At 41.6% G+C, this 20231-nt stretch overlaps 1 protein-coding gene across 4 annotated transcripts; it reads right to left on the bottom strand.

Moving 5' to 3' along the window:
• Positions 1–2281: 2281 nt before the first annotated feature.
• Positions 2282–19027, bottom strand: NUP35 (nucleoporin 35). Of its 4 annotated transcripts, XM_067549070.1 has the most exons (9): positions 18672–19027; positions 17527–17697; positions 8782–8909; positions 6826–6886; positions 6000–6141; positions 5372–5441; positions 5147–5275; positions 3450–3614; positions 2282–2976 (listed from the first exon to the last, which is right to left on the bottom strand). In XM_067549070.1, exons 1-9 carry the CDS (start codon positions 18703–18705, stop codon positions 2899–2901), a joined length of 978 nt encoding a protein of 325 aa, XP_067405171.1. In that variant the 5' UTR covers positions 18706–19027; the 3' UTR covers positions 2282–2898. The 4 variants fall into 4 exon arrangements, with proteins under 4 accessions (XP_067405171.1, XP_067405172.1, XP_067405174.1 ...); XM_067549071.1 differs by lacking the exons at positions 6826–6886; positions 8782–8909 and having other exon boundaries at positions 18672–19026; XM_067549073.1 differs by lacking the exons at positions 8782–8909; positions 18672–19027 and having other exon boundaries at positions 17527–17660.
• Between the last annotated feature and the right edge of the window lie 1204 nt (positions 19028–20231).

Consider the following 20231-nt stretch of genomic DNA (forward strand, 5'->3'; position numbering starts at 1 on the left):
AACCAACATTTTGAAAATGAGCATTTACAGTGTAAGACACTATATAATTCTTACTATATTTAGTGAGCCTTCCTTTTTAAGTGAGATAGTCTACAAACAAAATGAATATAGCTTCTCAGCAGGCCTTAAACACTAGAACCTCAATCAGCATGTGATACAAACAACAGGAAGCCTAAACAGAAGCCTAAAGAAACCAAGTAGGAAAAATATTGATTATTTGATTCTTAGCAAGTTTTCTCCCTCCCCTTCCCAACCTACAGAGGGTAAGAATGTTGAACCAATATCCAACATTCATAGGCAGTTTTCGTGTAGAGAGCATCAATGAAGGGAAAGTGTATGAAGGTGCCAGTCTGGAGAGGAAAAGTCATCCTAAACTATCAGAAACAAAAGAATAGCAGCAGTCAAGAAACTAAAGCTGGTACTAAGAATGGTGTGAGCAGGAGGGAGGGAGCAAGAAAGAACTTAGATCTAAGTAGAACTCAGGTGATCAAAAGCGAGCTAAATACAAGTAAGTTACCAAGAATTCTGTGGAAATCATACCACCCTTTATAGAATTGTACTTCACCAGTTGGCAGAAAAAAGTTTTGTTACCTGGAGAGGTGCATCTGCTTAACAGGCTGTTTGGAAGCTGAGGCAAGAGAAAAGGTAGTGCAATTTGGGCAGGTGTACTGGGGACTGCAATTAAGGAGCAACTGGAAGCCAATATACTGATTAATAGACAACAGGTGATTGTCTACTCATGTTTAGATTCCAACAAGAGGACAGCCCTTTACTAACCACCAGTATTATAAACAATATGATTCTCAAAAGGATCACAGGGCTTCTCTCATTAAACAGATGAAACTGCTTGCATCAAGGTTATTTAAAACTGATGTAGTTAAACTAGTGCACAAGGCTATGTGGACACTTCAATCCATAAACCTTTCATATCAATTTAGCTTGAGTCAATTAGAAACAAGTTTAAAGCTCAGCCACCATAAGCTACTCTTAAACCAATAGTGTCTGTGCTGGGTTTTGCACTGGTTTAAGTCAGTCAGTTTAAAAGCCAATTTAACTTAGACTGGTGCAATACATGTTTAGTCAGAGCTTAAGGCTGGTCATCTTCCACACTGTTCTACGTTCCCAACTTTGTTTAAGGTCTTCAATGCACCGTGTACAGTAGGTTTCTATTTTGAATAAAGACACATGCACCCTCTTTGATATACTCTGGAACCAACTATTGACTGAGATAGGAGTATCAATGATGCACTGAACCAGATGCTGCCCTGAGCTATGGAAATGTCCCTCTTGAATCACGTGGGGAAGGGGTTGCCAGCAGCTGTGGAACTGAATTCTGAGGAGTTATTACTAGAGCACACTAACTGAAATTCATTAAGCTTACTGAGGGGAAGAGGGCATCTCTGAGGTACCCTGAGAAAGCGAAAGTTGCAGAGTCAGGATGAAGTTTGTAATTTTTGTGTATCAAAATGCGCTATTGTCAAATAGGCAGAGTTGGAGGAAGGTACAAGAAACAAGGATGTAGTGGTAGTAGCATACAGGGGCAAGACTTTCCCTTTGACTAAAGATGGAAAAAATAAGCTGTGTTTATAGCCACATTTCAATCTGTGACCACTTATCTCACAACGTAAGGTTAAGCCTCCTCAGACTTGGATAGGCCACCACCCAGGAAAGTCCTGGGTACTGAAGGAGGGTATGCCAGCAATTCAAAAGAGAGCACTCTACCCTTGATTCACTGTTTTGCCAGAAAGGGCTTCTTCATTAGAAAAAATTATGAAAAAGACTCTGGCCCACTGCAGTAATTAAATTGCATGCATTGCATTTTAGTTTAGTCCTCATTCTGCCTAAGTTACAGTTTAGGAAGTTTTTACTTTGCAATTTCAGTTGGATATTTTTAACTGCTTGTTTATAACTGTAGTGTGCTGAACATTGTTAGAAGTGGCCATGTTCTAGGCACTCAAGTGGAGGATGTATTTTAATTCTGGTGAATTTGTGTAGCATATTTATGATATTTTCTAAATAAAGCATAAGGTATCATTAAGTGGCACAGTGCACTATTTCATTCTTTCTTAGGTCCAAATTTAAAAACAATGGTGTTACTAATTCCAATTAAACCTAATTAAATCCACCTGGTGTGAATGGCAGTCTCAACTCTGATACAGTACTGTAAATAAATTCAAGTGGTAGATGCAATATGCCTGACTCAAACCTGAGAGGCAAATGGAAAGTTCATGAACACATAGATCACTCAAGCTTTTAAAAAGAACTCAACTTTGCAAACTCATAATTTAAATAAATTTTATTAGGAAAATGTAGGTTAAAAAGTTAAAAAGCCTGTTATGAACCTTCAGAATGGTACTCCAAGATAAACTCTATATAAACAGTAGCATTAAACAGCATCCAAATTAAAATTTTTCATTTTAAAATTGGTAGCCCAAGAAAAATCTCGTTTTACTAGAATACAGTGTTCATCCTGCAGAAAACTTACCATCTTTCCAGAAAAGATTAAGAAAGCTTGTTACGTTATTGGGAAACAATGAACTGAGTTTACCACCTATACATTTTCACTTTACTGGAAAGTATAATTAACACAATTCCGTAACTTATAGCAAATCAGTACTGATATTTTTTGCTTAAGTCATGCAATCACTAGAGGACATAAACAGCAAGAGACCACTTGTATTTACACTGATTAGTTTAAGTTTAAACATCTTAAAACCCTTTGTACATTGCCATAATTTGAAGTGCAAACAATGTATGCTGAATTCTCCTCTTAGAAGGCGTAACAGGCATGATGGGAAGTTGAAATTACTGCCATGAGTGGTTATACAACTAACCCAGGAAGCTGGCAGTTTATTTCTAGCCCTAACTGTGTTTTAGTGTAATACTTTCCATTGTTTACTACCAGCCAAACATGTATTCCATAGCTTTAGATACAATACTTTCATCTTTCCTTGGGGTTTGTCTGTCGGAAACCACCTAGAGGAGACAAAAAACCACTTAGTCAGCATGCATTCATGCTATTTGCACAGCCCAGCTTTTAGAATTACTACGACTATAAAAATAGGCATTTAAGGGTCTCAACACAAACAACTCCTTGGAATGGACAGAAGAGATAAGAAACTTTTTTTTTTTTTAAATAAAAAGAATCACCCTGAAAGCTTTTTGACAGATGGATAGGCTATGTAGGCAAATTTGAGTATAAACTGCTCCTTTCCCACTTGTCAAGGCAAATTACAGGTGGAGATGAAAAATGAGTTAAGTCTAGAACAATGTACTGATATCCCCATTACCCAATATGGAAAATACAAACATGCATTCAACTTGTCTTTTTGGCTTGGTTATTTGTTTTGCAGCTTACATTCAGAAATTCAAGAGGAATACAAATTCCTGTTATGGAACACTGCTTAAATATTTTGTAATCTGTCTCACTCTCTACCCTCTCATAATACCTGATAGTCACTAGTGGAAGCTTTATATGCTGTAGCAAGAGGTCTCATTGTAGAAATTCTTGGAGCACTTGCAGGTTGCATTGGTGTGGCTAAGGTTTTTGTTGGTGGCGTAAAGACTGAAGATGTGGAGGATACAGACCCTCTGTCAAAACTTTCCATCACACTCTTGAAAGAGAAGGGAAAAGAGTATTTAAATTTTAATACACTGGAAGTAATGAGTATGGGGTGCATATCAGTTTAATTTCAGTTAATGCAGTAACTGGATTTGGTTTGACAAAAAGAAATATCCCAGTGGCTCAACTTGGACCAGGACTCTAATAAAGTTGCCATTATGTATTCAATGAAGAGTATGTAAGATATTAAGACAGCGTACGAGACACCAAACTACCAGAACACATTTTATGATGAACATTAAGCATTTTCTTACTGCTAGTCTGTAGGTTATTTAAAAGGATTGTATGATATTACTATAAGCTACTGGTGGACTAACGATTTACTACCTTCAAGACTGAATGTCATGACCAAGCTGAAAATTGTACAGACAACATGATTTTAGTGATTTATAAATTAAACTAAAAGCAAGTCTCAACAAGCTTGTAGTGGTCCAACCTTGGATGTTAAATACCTAAATGTTATGGATTTATTCAAACCTGGGTAGTGTCAACTCAACCTTTCATCCTTCCATGAGTCTATTGCCAAACAATCCTGGGTTATCTGTAGAGTTAATGATCCGACAGCTTTTTCCAGAACAGAGGTTTATATTTTGTCTTCTCAAAGATTTTTTTTTTCCCTTTTATTTTTTGATTCTGCAACACAATGAAAACCTCAACAGCCAGCCTATTAAGGCTGGGGTGAGAATTAGTTTCAGTCCTGTTTAGAGGATTTTCTGAGCAGAATCATCTGTATTCCTACTCCCAGTCAGTTTTATTTCCACAGTCCCACATTACTCCTCTCTACACATCCTCTTTAATCTGGTATGTAGCTTATCCTCTTCCCTTTAGATGGTTTACAGCCATACTTGATCCCCATTACATCTGACAGCATAGTCAGCTCAAGTTAGTATATAGATGAGACTGCTAAAAAGACCAGAGTGCTACAGGAATTGGTGTTTTAATTAAATAGGTGGATGTGCTTTCCTCTTAGCATGGAGGAGACAATTACCCAGCATGGTCTGTTTACTGATTTGGATAGGGATCTATATACTTATGGTTTTTAAGAGTAGTCAACAGTGTGTTAGATTTCAAAGTATTTCTGTATGAATGTCAGTATTCTAAAACCTGCAAAATTAATTTAAGTGCCTCAAATTCCAATTCAAGTAAATGCATCCTATCTAAGCTACATTTACTCTGCAGTTTTAGATGAATTAATATGCTCTCACTTCATATCCTTAAGTGCGATGTAGCATTGTTGAACCCTGTTATTGTTTCTATGGTTCACCTCAGCGGTAACAGCAGCAATGTCTATTTTTTATATATATACACGTTATCTCAATGGGCATTATCTTAGGACTTTACTCTAACAAAGGACTGTACACCTGCAAAATACTGATGTATGCCACCTGATTTTAACATATGAACCCTTCCCCCCCACAATCTAGCTACATGCTTCTAGAAGAGGAAAAGGAAGGAAGAGACCAAAACAAAGATGCCCTATAATCTTTTATTTGTTATTCCATACAGAATGGATGGCTAACTTACTTTATCTATACAAGGTTTGACTCCAATCATGATAGATTCACCAAAAATCCTTCCATCTTTGCTTAAGGCTTTCCGGGCTTGCAGTTTGGACTGATACCGAATATGCATCCAGTTTCCTGTATTGGACATCTGCATGGGGTTTTGGTTGGAAGTAAAGAAATTTAGTCTTTGAAGAATGAACAAATTAGCATACGTTTTAGGAGATGAGTCAACATAAGGACTTACCACATGCTTTAATATGTTTCCATATTGTGCAAACTGTAGTAGAATATATGAAGCAGATGCTTGAGGAAACCTGAAACCAACGAACGAGAAACTCAAAATGCTGTTCAGTGATAGACTATTACAGAACACACTAATAGTTCATTTTTTTTGCAAAAATCTCTCTCTTGGCAGAGTTCCCAGAATTGCAAGATCAGCTGAACTATTCATTAAATACTGTTTCAGAATCAGTGCTTAAGATAACCGAATATTCAAGATCTTATTGCCTCCCCATCACCTACACTTTTGCACAGAGAGAATGATGTACAGATTCCTTAAGGAAACCACTTTACTAATAAGAAGATATATTTGGTTGCAATCTCCTGGGTTTGAGAACAGGAGTCCTGTGATTGCTAGTACCCCAGCACAATGTCCTACTGCTGCTTCTTTCTGGCCTTGCACTCACCCACTTCCTAAGAAGCGAGCTAAATTTCAGCGTATTGTAGTCTAGAAAATTAAAGTAATTGCTGAAAGAGGTATGAGTTTCAATGTATAAATTGCACATCTACATGTACTGGTACTCAAACAGAATAGCCAGGTATTACCAGGTCTTTGTCATTAGATTTCTTGAGAAACACTTCCAATCACTCACCCAAATACAGTTACCCAGGTGTCATCGAGATGATCTTCTGAGGTTAAGGAATCGCCTTGAGTGTAGAAAGGATCCAGCTGAGCAGGAGATAGTGTAGTCTTTCTCGGCTGTCCGATACTGGCAGGACTAAACACACCGGTGGCTGTTAAATTGAAATAGATTGGTTTCAATGAATTGTTACTGTAACTGAATTAGTCAGAGCAGTGTAGAAAGCTAGGCACTTAATTAAGAGTATAAATTTGATATCAATGACTATTTTAGTAGAAAAAATTAGGTAATTTATTGTCATAAGCAATAAAATCTGTCACTTCAAACTAGTGACATTTGCAGACATGTTGCTAATCCCTGTGACTGAGCTACTTACCACATCTTCATCTGCTGCTGCTAGAAATGGGGCCAAATTCTGATCCTGCATCTACTGTGCAGAGACCACTGAGAATAAGGAACCCAACAAAAAGCTTTACAAGAGGCCATTGGATTCATACAAGGAAATAAGGAGGCCTTTAGATGGTGGCACCATCTGTCATCCTCCATAGTATTCCTTAAGAGCAGCCACCTCTGCCTCTGTTCAATACAGCATGAAGTTCTGCTGTAAGGAACAGATAAATAACTGCAGCTCCTTGTCCTGTGAAACGTATTATGGCTGCAGGACGCTAACAATAAATGAAGCAGTGTTTTTCCTGCTCATACTTGTCATCTGCAAGTGGAAAAAATGCTACTTATTTGCAAGGCAACATACAAAAAAAGTGAGAGAAAGTTCAGACAGTGATGGCTCTGTACCATGCTAAAAGTAGTATTATAGGAAGCAGTTTGACAGGATGTCTACCTGTTCCAGGGGTTCCTGGCATAGCTCCAACCAATGGACTCTGCGTTACAGAAAAGCTGGGCTGTATTAAAATACAGAAAGTAACAAATCATAGTTGCAGGTACATTCTTTTCATATTTAGGAAAGACCAGTTTTCAGCCCACTCATTAAAAATTAGGAGGAAAGGTTAAATTTTTGCCCCAATATAAATTTAAATCAAACATTGCTCCGCTTGCAGTTAATGTGTCAATTGTGCAAACCCAATAAGCAGATCCTAACATGCAATAAATCACTGGATATTTTGCTTCTGCATTTTTTTCAATAATAACCTAGAAAATTCCTTGTATAGTGAAATAAGCCTCAGTTGTTAAATAATGAAGAACTTAATTCACTATGTATCCTTGTGGAATAAAGGGCAAATGACTACAAGTCTTCTGATGAAGTATCTAACGCCTATGCTTTGCACAGTAAACTCCTCTAGTAACTATTTTATATTGGGAAAACATTGTGAACAGAACACTGCATAGAAATTGTTCATAGTCTGTTACTGTTTAGATGGCAACAGCCTTATCATATACTAGGGACATCTATCCACATCACAGATGTAGAAGCCTCTGAACTACTGCAGTAAGTCACCTTCCCTGTAGAAGCAATACACCATATGCTTTGCCAAGAACGAATGAGTATTTTGAATCTATATGCAAAGATTATTTTGAAGACTTAAGTAAACATAACTCACAACAACTATACTGCAATGGCAATGCTTAATAAATATTCACAAAAAACATATATAAAGAACTGACAGACACAAATGAGGCCTCTCATTAGATATGTCCCCTCCCCTTCACTCAATTAAGCTTCGGTAACATCTGTTGCATGCAGTGAACAAGTTGGGTTAGCTACCCTGGAACGACTTTTAAGCTACACTGCCTATTCTCTTATTTCTGCTGCCCAAACTGAAATAGAGTATTCAGAAGTTTAGCTCACTAAAAGGAAATTTCAGGTGTTTTAAGTAAGAGTTCAACTATGTCCTTTCAACATTAAAGGCAGCATTTTTTAAAAAATACCAAATAGGATTAAGAAAACAGGAGTACTTTTAAATTTAACAGGAGCTATTAACCATCGTGACAGAACTGGTACGCCTTCTGTGAAGTCTCCAGCCCTTCAGTCTCCATTAGGGGCTTCTCCCCTTCATAAAATAACCACCTTTCGATTTATATGATCCTTACACCAGGAAACATGCCTATGTTCTACACAGCACTAAGTACACCGTCAATAGAGTAAGTTACGTCTCTTTAGCAAGACAAGAGTTTTCTAATGAACAATATTTGCCTCTTTATCCATAATGATAAGAGAACTGACAGGTTACTCAATTAACCTTCCAGAAACCTTACTTGTGGCCTGTTAGCATCAGAAACGGGAAGTTTAACCAGGCATTTCACTCAATTTGATTTAATTGCTATTGCTGGCAGTGCCCCATTGCTCAGTGCTTAGACAAAATAATGCCATCTCATTTACGCTGATGTTTAGTTGCATTATTGATGCCCCAAACTTAATATATAGGAATATTAAATATTTGAAGTCTTAACTACGCTGGGACAAACATGTAAAGATATGCAATTTGTAGCCTAATGTAAGAGGCTTGACTGTTTTGTTTCAAGAGAAATTCCTTGTTTTCATATTTCACCTTCCAAAGCCATATGGAGGAAGAGGAAGAAAACAAAAGGAGATACAGGCTGCTATTGCAGTGCTTCTTTGTCAGACTAAGCAGCTGGTAACCAGACTAAAGTGAAAATTGAGTTAAGATTTAGTAGCTGAAGCCCCTCACTAACCAGACCACGAGAGACATTCAATACTGAAATAAAAATTGTATGAACCAAATGCCTGCACCCAAACTGGGAAGTAAAGGCTTTCACTACCAAGATTAACTCAAGTTTCAGTTTAGCTTTGCAACTAACCTTTACGATAACCACTTACTGGTCTTCTTGAGGTTAGAGGTGTAGATCCAAGTCCTGGACTAGATAATTCATCATATATACTTCTAACAGGTGGAGCACCACTTTTATCCTTATGTGTAGGAACTACTGGTTGTGGAGGAGATCCACCTGCAATGGAAAGGAGCAAGTAGAAAGCCTGTCATTTCCATTTACTCAACTAGATTAATTTTGAAACTAGTCTTTTGACATTCAAACATTTAGCAATCATCTGATCATGGACTGCCCAGTTTTTGTTTGGCTATTTTTTGGCAAGAATGCCTAATTTCTATAAACTAAGAATAGACTGTTCAACCACTTCATCGGACAGTTTTCAGTGCACTTGTTTCAGAGTCAGATATATCAGAGGGCCAGATTTTGATACCACCACTCACTCTGAGTAGCACTAACTCCTTCAGTTATTCCATTGATGTCACCAGGACGTTTCAAAGAGGAAAGTACTAAACATGAGGAAGGGTATCAGAACCCAGACCTAAATAATTATCCAAGCGTGCAATTGTTTACCAGTGAAGTGGTTGGCAATGCATTTGTTGCTTATGACTTAGTTATATAAAAACAGCACAAAAAATACCTTATGGCACAACACTACAGTTGCAGGGAAATAGATTTGGTAATTTCAAAGATTACATGAAGCAAGTTTTGACTACAATCCACTTGCAGGAAGTGAAATTACTTTAAATTTAGTTTTATATTTCTATGGACACTGTCAGAGTGTGGTCTACATAGTTTGCCAGAAAAATGGTATTAATGTATAAGTTTTACTATTAAGCTTGTAATACAAACATCCCAACTCCAATTTGTCTCTTGATTTCAATGTTGATGCTTGGACTAAATATGAAATGCAACATCTAACATACCTTGATAAAGTGCAACAGCAGGATTTAGAGGACTGTTTGCACAGTATGAATGTACAACAGGATAATTATAAGGTTTTGTTTTTTTTAAAAAAACAGATACCACACTTCCTAAAGATGTAAGACTATGCTCTAGGATCAGTTTACAACAGTTGTATTGATTTTTGCAGTGTTTAAGTTAAAGGAACTTTGAACCCCATCTGAGGGTATGTCTACACTGCGGAGTGAAGTCAATTTACTTTAAATCATCTTTCACTCACCGAATTTTAGAAGTCGGAGGAGCGTGATCACACCACGCTCATTGCGTCAGGGAATTGCATCCCCACTAGCCGTGCTTGGGTTGACAATCAAAGCAGTGCACTGTGGGTAGCTATCCCACTGTGCAACTAGCCAAAGAGGCTTTTGGGAAGATTGGCATCCTGCCTCCCCCTCCCTTCTTGTCCCAAACAGACTAATGCTTTTTCGTGCACGCCCTCCCCCCCCCCCCTTTTTCTTTTTTTAAAGTCCTTCAGTCTCTGCCACGCATATGCCATTGCTAGAGAGGCATGGAGCCCACTCAGCAATGCACTATCATTGTGAGTGTCACAAATACCTCACATCTTTCCCGCAGTATTTTCAAGGGCCAGACAGGGGCCGCAGTACTGAAAATTATGATGTTACTCAAGACGCCCTGCTACAAGCCATAGAATGAAACAATTCCAATTTGCTGCAGGCTGTCATGCACCATCTGCAGTTGGTGGAGCGTCACTTCTGGTCCTGAGAAACAAGCAGTGACTGGTGGGATTGCATCATTATGAAGGTGTGGGATGATGATCAGTGGCTGCAGAAATTTCATATGCAAAAGGCCACTTTCCTGGAACTTTGCTCAGAGCTGTCCTCAGCCCTGAAACGCATGAAGACTCTCGAGACCTGCTGTGATAGTGGAGAAGCAGGTGGCCATTGCTCTGTGGAAGCTAGCCATGCCAGACTGCCACCGGTCAGTTGGGAATCAATTCAGAGTTGGTAAATCCACCATGAGAGCTGCTGTAATACATGTGCTGGGTCATTAACAGACTTCGGTTCAGAAGGGTAGTGACTTTGGGAAACGTGCAGGACATAGTGGATGGGTTTTCTGCAATGGGGTTCTCAAACTGGGGGTGTGAGTGATAGATATCCCTATCTTCGCACTGGACCACCTAGCCACAAAGTACATAAACTGAAAGGGATACTTCTCAATTGTGTTGCAGGCCCTTGGGGATCACAAAGGACGCTTCACTGACATCAGCGTGGGGTGGTCTGGAAAAGTGCATGACACACACATCTTTAGGAACTCAGGTCTGTTCCAAAAGATGCAAGCAGGGACTTTCTTCCCTGACCAAAAAATAAATATCGGCGATGCTGAAATGCCAATAGTGATCCTTGGAGACCCTGCGTACCCACTGCTCCCCTGGCTGATGAAGCCGTACACCGGGCACCTGGAGAGTTAGAAGGAGAGGTTCAATAATAGGCTCTGCAAGTGCAGAATGGTCTGCCAATTTTGAGCAGCCAGATATCAGTGCAATGCTGAGAGCCAACCGTGGAGTGCTGCGCCTCAGGGAAGCCTTGGGAAGGAGGGGGGTGAGAGAAATCGGTTTTGCAGTGAGACCTAATATTTCTGAAAAATCTGTGCTCTGTCTTTCCTTCCCATTCCCCAGCAATACAGCACTGTACTAGCCGCCTCCAGCGCTAATCCCCTAATCAATAAAGAAAGAGTAATAAACTCTAAAGCACTACATTTTTATTGTTGGTCATTAAGAGTGGAGGGAAAGGAAATTATTTCAACACTTTGCATGCATTGTAATGAGGCTGTGAAGGGACACAGAGCAGTTTCAGTGTGTAAACAGCGAACAGTCCCATTTCTTAAAGAGGCCGCTGCCTCTTTCTGCTCTCCTCACCCGGTGTGGAGTGCAGCACATACTGCAACCTGCTCAACCTCCTCCTAGATCACTTGGCTGTGGGGGTTAGGAAAGAGTGCAGGAGTTGAAAGTTTTGCAGGGGCTGTAGAGGGAGTCTAGCCTGCCATCGCTCTTCTTGAAGCTCAACCAAATGTCTCAACATGTCCGACTGATCCCTTACTATGCGCAGCATCTCATCCTGTGTTGCATGCTCATGGTCTTGGGCTGCCTTCTTGTTCTCCATGTCCACGTTCATTTTCTCCAATAATGAAATCCTCCAGGCTGTTAGCTCTGCGTCAGCAGCTGCGAAGGCATTCATTATCTTGGTGAACATGTTATCCCAAGTTGGTTTTTTTTCCACCTTCTAATCTGCAATAGGCAGTCAGCAGGAGTAGATGCTGAGCTGAAGGCTGCGCTGTCCACTGAGAGGCAAGCAAAGCACAAGGTATCCATTGTTAACCAGCCCCATGGACAAAAAGCAATGTTACAACGTAAAAATAACTCCCCTTTATATTCCCAAAGGAACGGCAGACCCGCATACCAATCTCTATCTATTGCAGAGGTCGTAGCGCCATGCCAGCCATGGTAAATAAGTGGCTGGTACATAGATTTCAGGGAAATCCCTGTATTACATGTTGCATAAGTCTATAGATCCCCAAACAGCAGGACTGTTGCACCCCCTGACCCTCCCAAAAATTGGTTTTTGAAAAGTGATACTGAGGGTGAGGGGGTGAAATTTCCCCAGGCAAAACCATATGTGAGCACCCATCTCGCAACCCTTAACAACCATTGCAGTCACATGCTGTCTTGTAACTTGCGGTTTACGTACCCTGAAAAACCTCCCATGACAGCGTTAAAAAAACAGATTATATGGAGCAGGTACTGCAAATTTGCGCCATCTTCCCTAGATGACCATGAGTGATATCAGTCTCCTGAGGGTAACAGAGGCAGAAAGGGAGGATTTACTGCAAGCATCTGGGTACAGGCCTGGCTCTTATGCTGTGTTCCACGATGATGCCTACACAATTAATGAGAGAGTGGTGGGGGAAAGTGCCATATTGTGGCAGAAGAAGTAAGGCTGCTCTCCCCAGAAACCTTCTGCAAAGGATCACAGAGTACCTAAATGAGATTTTCCTGGAGATATCCATGGAGGATTCTCGGAGCATCCCTGTGCACATAAACATTCTTTTCCAGGGGGAACCCTTTGCTTAGATGAACTAAAAATGAGGAAGCCCATCCCCACCACCACACATTTTTTCCCCCGCTATGACAAGAAGCTGGACTGGGAGATAACCATAGAAATGAGATTTGCAGCACATACTCACCAGATGTGCCTTTCCCAGCATCTTGGTCGCTTATGGTGTCCTGCGTCCGGCTGGGCTGTTCTGGGGTTACAAACAGCTCCTCACTTTCAGGGAGGATGGATTCCCCAGTTAACTGGCCTCTGTTCTCCTCCTCCTCATACAGAATCCTCCAAGTTCATCCTGGATTCCCTTGAGGTATCTATGCTGCATGGCAGTACAGTGGTGGGGTCACCACCAAGAATCACATGGAGCTCCTCATAAAAGCAGCATGTCTTTGGTGATGAGCCAGAACGACTGTTTGCCTTCCGAGTTTTCTGATATGCCTGCCTCAGCTCTTTCATTTTAATGCAGCACTGCTGAGCGTCCCTCCTGTGACCCTTTTCCAACATGCCACGTGATATCTTTTCATAAACATCTGAATTCCTTTTGCTGGGTTGGAGCTGAGCCAGAATAGACTCTTCGCCCCACAGACAGATGAGATCCAAGACTTCAGGTCAACTCCATGCTGGAGCGCGTTTGGGGTGTGCAGTCACCATGATCAGTTCTGCTGGTAAGCTCTATCCACACTGACAAAACTGGAAATGGGGATTCAAAATTTCCCGGGGCTTAAGGGGAGGGGCTGTTTCCTGTGTATGTGGCCACAGTGCAGCAGAGCACGAACATGCAGAGCGGTCACAGCAAAGCATTGTGGGATAACTCAGAGGCCAATTACATCAAATTACACTGCACTCCGCTTACACTGCCACTCATTCGACCCAAACAATTCAACTTCAGCACTATGTGTCAAATTTTCCAGTGATTTAAGTCGATGGAACTGACCAGTCAGTGAAGACACACATTATGTGGTCGATGAAAGCCGGATTCCATTGACCTACCTTCTCAGTGTAGACACGGCCTAATTTAAGTCCTTCTCATTTTCTTCTGATTTCTAATGTTATTTAACAACTATTTTTCACAGACAGTTACCTCTTGCTGTTTTATGACAGAGCCAATATAATACATTGTTACAACAGTCATTTTTATGGTAACCAACTTCACCGCAGCATGAAGCAGAAACAAGACTTCATGAGAGCTTAATCAACAGTGAAGGGCCACTGGAGAATACTCATAGATGTCTTAATCAAGGATTTTGAAACATCAAGTGTACATAAATTAAACTCTCTCATTATCATTGCTCAAATTACCTCTTCCCTCCAACTTGTAACATTTGTGCTATGTCGTAAATTAGATTGTAAACTCTACAGGCAAATACTGCCTATGAATGTATACAACATCAACCAAAACAGGACCACAAATCTGACTGGAGCCTCTGGGTGCCACCATAACAAGGCTATTTAGTAAGAGTAGCCCAGGGAATTAAACTGATTTAAAGCACCTTGATACATCAAGAGAACACTTACATGGGCATGCTCAAGAGAAAATGATTGTGTATGTGGAACTTGGTAGGTCAATCATGTCTAAATTAAACTTCTATTGCTATCCAATTCAAATGCATTCCTTAATCCTCAATTTTGGACTTCAAGATTTCCTATATACAAATGAATTATTCATGAGCTGCAGAAAGCATGGGTATGTCTACACAAGCATTTAGGAGGTTTGATGGGTAGATGTACACTTGCTAGCACTGCTTGAGCTACTGCCTTAAAATAGGTGTGTCCCCACAACAGCAACCACCACATACACTCCCCACCCCAGGGGGTCAGGCAGGATTATACCTGAGTGACTAGTTCAAGACTGTCTGTACTCCTGAAGCCACACTCTTATTTTTAGGTGCTAGTTTGAGCAGCGCTAGCACATTATGTCTACCTGAGCTGGGAATCACACCTCCCAGCTTCTGTTAGACATGCTCCGAAAGTCTTCCAATCATTTCACTATTTTAATAGCTCAAAGTGTCTAGAAATTGCCATAAAATCACTATATGGAGCATCCACATATCAATGCCTCCAGGGTACTCATCTCTTAAAGTAACCTAAATTTAAACTAATATGTTCAATCTTGCCCCATTTTAGGTCTTGTAGTTGGACTATCTGATGGCTTGCCACCAATCATCCCCCAAGACTTAGGTGGAAGCCTAAGTGAAGTCTTGTGGGGTGTCCAATTTGTGGCAATTTATTCACCATTGCAATAACTCCTAATTTTGGAGGGTTAAGTTAATCTATATCACTATTCTAAATTTGTGTCAGTGATTTTCTGAAGAGTTTGTATTTTAAGAAAAATCAGGAGACCCAAGTCCTTAATGGACAATGCAGCATAAACTGCTGACATTTCTATTTATGCACACTTAAAGCTAATGAATTAGCTGAATAGCTAAAAGTAATGCTCTTGGGCAAGTCTTAATAGTATTTTTCAGTCCAAAGTGATATTTAGACAAGTTATATTGCGTACAGGAAACACTGAAATATTGACACAATACTCAAAGGGGACAGAACATATCAGTATTGCATTTGGGCACCTTTGGCCCCCTCCTCCAGAATGGAATCTTTGACCAGTGGCACTACTCATGCAATGCCCACACAGTTGATTTAGTGAAACAAATATTTCCTACTTCACTGGAACATTGAATAAATTGATTTAGAAATGGGTGTGTCTAAGGAAGGCTGAAAAGCTGACAATGTATTGCATTCCTCTGGATAACAGCAGAGAGGGATAAAGCCTCTTCCACTCACGTAGTTGCCAGGATGGGGAACAGAATCACACAACTTTCCCAGCAGCCAGGAGGGAAGACAGTAGATACACATTACTACATTGCCTATGTAATTGAATATTTTCTCAAATATGCTCAATATAACAACTTGACAGCTTTCACCTAGTGTTGGCTCCCCACAGAACAAGCAGAGACCCTTCACATTCTGAAAAGGATTTATAGTTTTTCCCCATTGAGTTTCAGCTGTATACAGTTTCTCAGACAGATTTAGCCCTTTAGTAACGTCTTCTTTAAAAATATTGTATTTTAAAATCAATAGTTTCCAAAAAATGCATTTGTTTGTGTTGGCACAACAAATCACTGCTTTGACTGAACAACTCCTCAACAGGCAGAGCAGCTACTTTTACCAGCAATCTACCTGTGGTAAACCAAACTCCCGTTAGTACAGATAGAATTAGGCTTGGCAAGCTAGTCAATTAACTAGTCAAATAATGTCAACTGACCAGTCAATGAACCCCCTATTTGACTGTGGTCAAATATTGTCAAATATTCCAGCAAGAATGCTCTGATATAGGCAGCAGAACTATCCTTTTTATTGCATGATGGTGCCATCTGTAAGCATGCCTACTTACAGTCTTGATCACTCAGGCCCGGTCCACATTTAAAATTTTGGTCAACATAGCTATGGTGCTGAGTGTTGTGAAAAATCCACCCCCCAGTGCCAAGCATCATAGTTATGCTGGCCTAACCTCTGGTGGAGATGCCAGCAGGTTGACAGAAGAATGCTTCGATTGACCTAGCTACTGTTGCATGGGGAGATGGTGTTCCTAAAACTACAGAAAATCCTCCGTTACTATAGGCTGTGCTTATACTACCACATTATGCCAGTGCTAATTACAGCACCACTGCTATGCCCTTATTGTCCCAATAGCCAAGACATAGCCTTACTTTACTACATGCTAAAGGGTAAGGAAATAGGTGAACTAATTTACAGTTGCACATCTTGATTGGATAGAATCTTCTGGCACAAACACTATATACCACACCATCAATGTTCATGGCTGTTTACAATGTACATTAAACAAGTTAAAGACATCTTCCCTTCCCTGAAGATTTTACAATCTAAACTGACTAAACAAATTTATGGAAAATAAGGAAGTGGGGGAGGGAGAGGATTCAGCCATTAAACCTCCTCCCTCAACAGAGGAAAGATGCTTAGCTGTGTAAGCCTGTCCCTTAAACAAGAAATCATATCTATTAACACCGTCTACAACACTTCCCCCACCTTCAACAAAGCAAATAATCCTCATTAAATACCTCTATAAATAAACCTGCACTCCTTCCTTTTCTGAAAGTCAAGCTAATTCCATTTCTTCATCCTCTAATAAAATTTTTGCTATTCAATCTGGTTAAGCCCTGAAAACCTCCTACTTCTGGAAAGTCTTCAGATGTTCATCAAATAGGTTGTTAGAGGTTTTTGGACAGCGTACCTATGACCATGGAAGTGAAATTTTATTATACTTTGCTAGAGGTATTTATACCAGCACTACAGTATTTCATGTAGAGAAAAATACCTACATGCTATACTTTCTCACAAATTGTATGTAATTTACAGATTATCACATAAATTAGAGAGTTAAAGTATGACCATTTATGACACTGTTTGACCAGTCAACTGACCAATTATTTTTGACCAGTCAAATGCCCAACCCTAGATTGAACCAATGCCAGCAGCATTATACTTCTTGAGGAAGCTACGATTGTTAGATTGAAACCCTCATACTTAAATCACCATGAAACTTGTTTTAAGATTTATTCTAAATAAATAATTAGTTATTCCAACTGAGTATGTTTGAGGCCATCTTTAGCAGCTACAATTTGGAAAGTGACAGGGACTCAAATTTGTAACAAAAATCATTAGATTTAAAAAAAAAAAAAAAAAAAAAAAAAAGGCTAGCTTTGATTTACTAAACAGCTGCTTGCACAAAAGTCTTGATAGTAAAATTTACTCACCTGCAAGTAAAGGAGACCTCATTTCCATCACACCAACAGAAGGGCCACTTAAAGAGCGAGGTTGTGGAGTCACTGGAGCTGGTAAATCACCCATTAAAAATCCAGGTAGGAACTGAGCACCGGCTCCTGGCTTTGGAGAGGTTGGTGACCCAAGAGTCATTGGTTCAGCTCCTGCATTAGTAAAACCAAGTTTAAATTTAGAAATGTTAAAGTGATTTAGCAGACTACAGTTCCTAAGAATAAAGAATCTGTCTGATGGAAGACTACAAAAAAGTTAAAATTAGTGCTGTGACATTGACAAAGAATTTTCCTAGTTCAGGGTTTACTTTTATAATCAGAAACAAAACCACCCGAACCTGCATTTTCAGTGATTTTTAGCAGCTGTTCTTTCTTATCACTTTAGAGAAATAATAATCAACTTTACATATTCTTCCTCCTCGTCGTTTCGTTTCGCAGCACCGAGATCTCACAGGGTAGACATGGAACCAGGAACTTCTAGCTCCAGAACTGCCTGGGTGCGCAGCCCAGGCCAGCAGCGCCGGCCCCAGCTGCCGCGCACGACACATGCACACACGCGGCACGACACGTCCCGTCCCGCTGAGACGAGAGCTGAAGATGTGACGGGATTGAAGCGCCTAACTCCCATGGGCGGCTAAAGATCCGGCCCCTACTCTGCTTTAGCTTTCCCGTGCAACTTTCCCGCCACGAAGCGCTGAGCCTTGTTACCGGCACCATCAACTCTCACCGCCCGCACAGGAGGGAAGGCTCCCACTCCAGGGCTAGGACAGGAGACCGCAGCCATGACGGGGGGAACCCAGCAGTAACCGCCGAGGCCAGCCACGCAGCAGCAGCTCTCCCACGGAGCCACAGGCGCTGCCCGGCCTGTAAGCAGCGGCACGGCTCAAGTCGGCGTCAGTCACGGCGGCGCTAGAAGCCGGGGCCCGGTCGAACAGCGCGGCCTTGCAATAACGCCGTTGGCCAGGGCGAGAACAGGAGCAGCCAGACCGCTGAGCCGCCGGCGGCCCCAGGCCCGGCCCGGCCCGTCCCTCGCTCCCCGGCCAGGAACCCTTCCCCACGAGCGGGCAGTGGAGCCGCCACCGCCGGCCTCAGTAACAGCCAGAGCCGCCCCACGAGAGCCTGCTCACCGGCCGGCGGCAGCTCCATAGCGAAGGCGGCCATCGCGTTGGGGGGCTGGAGCCGTCCGCGGTGGGAAGTAAAGCACCAACTCAGCTACCAGCCAACCTGCCTCAGCCGGGCCCGGGCCGACACTTTCAAAGAGAGCGGAAATCCCGCCCGCCGCGGGGTACGTCACTTCCTGCCTCCTAGCTCTGGTCGCCCAGCCGCCATCTTGTGTGAGAGACCAACGCGGCGAGTCGGCAGAGGGGCAAGGCTACGGTGAAAGCGCGAACCCATGCGGTTAGAGAACGCCCCGCCCCCAACCCCGGGTAGCCTGCTGCTGTGCGGTGCGAACAGTGCTGCCCTGCATCAACTTGTGCCCGCGACCGACCGCATTACACCGGCAAGGTGACCCCCCCCCCACAGCCTCCCCAGCGATGGTGACGTCCAGCAAAGTCTCCATCACCCTTCGCAATGAGACTGTACCACACAACCAGCAACCCACCATCACCTCTGGTGAGACTAACACACCCAGCACCCCCCCCCATAACTCGCAAGAGACTGTAACACACCCAGCACACACACCCATAACGTGCATAAGACTCACACACCCAGCACACACACCCATAACATGCATAAGACTGTAACACACCCAGTAACCCACCATCACCTCCTGTGAGACTGTAACACACCTAACAAACCCCTCCTTCCCATGACACTAAAACACCCAGCAACCCACTATCACCTCCTGAAACACACCCATGCTGATAATACACTTGAGATACTTTTTGGTTTAGCTTTTGCATGTATGAAACACTAATATAGTGGCCACCATTAAAAAATATCAACACCTACTGTCTAGTATAATTAAATTCACTGTGGTGTTTCCTAAACCCACTGTAAGAAATACTGCAAGCCAAGTTACTAGCTGCTACCCTATTTGTGTTCTGGGAAGTGGGCAGGCCTGCATTCACTACTAAAGGCCCCTCCCCCAGCCTAAGGGGAGGAGTCACTGGGCCCAGTACTCAACTGATTATGGGGGACAACAAATGAGAAAAGAGGAACAGGCATGGGGGTCAAACAGAGGGAACCGGAAGGGGACACTGAGCAGAGAACCCTGGACAGCACCTACACCTTGAAGGTGTCTAGGGAGCCAGCAGATGCTGCCCAAAGGAAGGCATGTTATTTATTTATAACCAAATCCTTCTGTTCCTCATTTTATACACTCATTTATACTTTCCCCAGCCCAACCCAGTATTATTTAATTTCTTCTGTAAATTAATGTATCAGAATTGCTGAATCATGAAACCAATAAATTAATCTAAAATTTTAAAGCTTCTCACCCTTATTTTTTTCTTGAGGGCTGGTCTACACTAGGGAGTTTTATTGACAAAAGTCAGCTTTTGTCAACAAAACAGTGGCAGTGTGGAGCTGGGCAGCCTTGTTATCCTGAAATTATCAAGGCTGCCCAGCTCCTAGCAGGGAGCAGGCTCTTCCCATCAATATAACTCATTATGCCAACATAATAAATCAACATCAACAAAAGATGTTGGGCTTATGTTGGCATAGATAGCGCGTTGCAGTGTCAG

The sequence above is a fragment of the Emydura macquarii genome, unplaced genomic scaffold (genome assembly GCF_026122565.2).
Source record: "Emydura macquarii macquarii isolate MOO-44397 ecotype Brisbane River unplaced genomic scaffold, CSIRO-AGI_Emac_v2 contig_1253, whole genome shotgun sequence".
In the NCBI taxonomy this organism is placed as follows: Eukaryota; Metazoa; Chordata; order Testudines; family Chelidae; genus Emydura; species Emydura macquarii.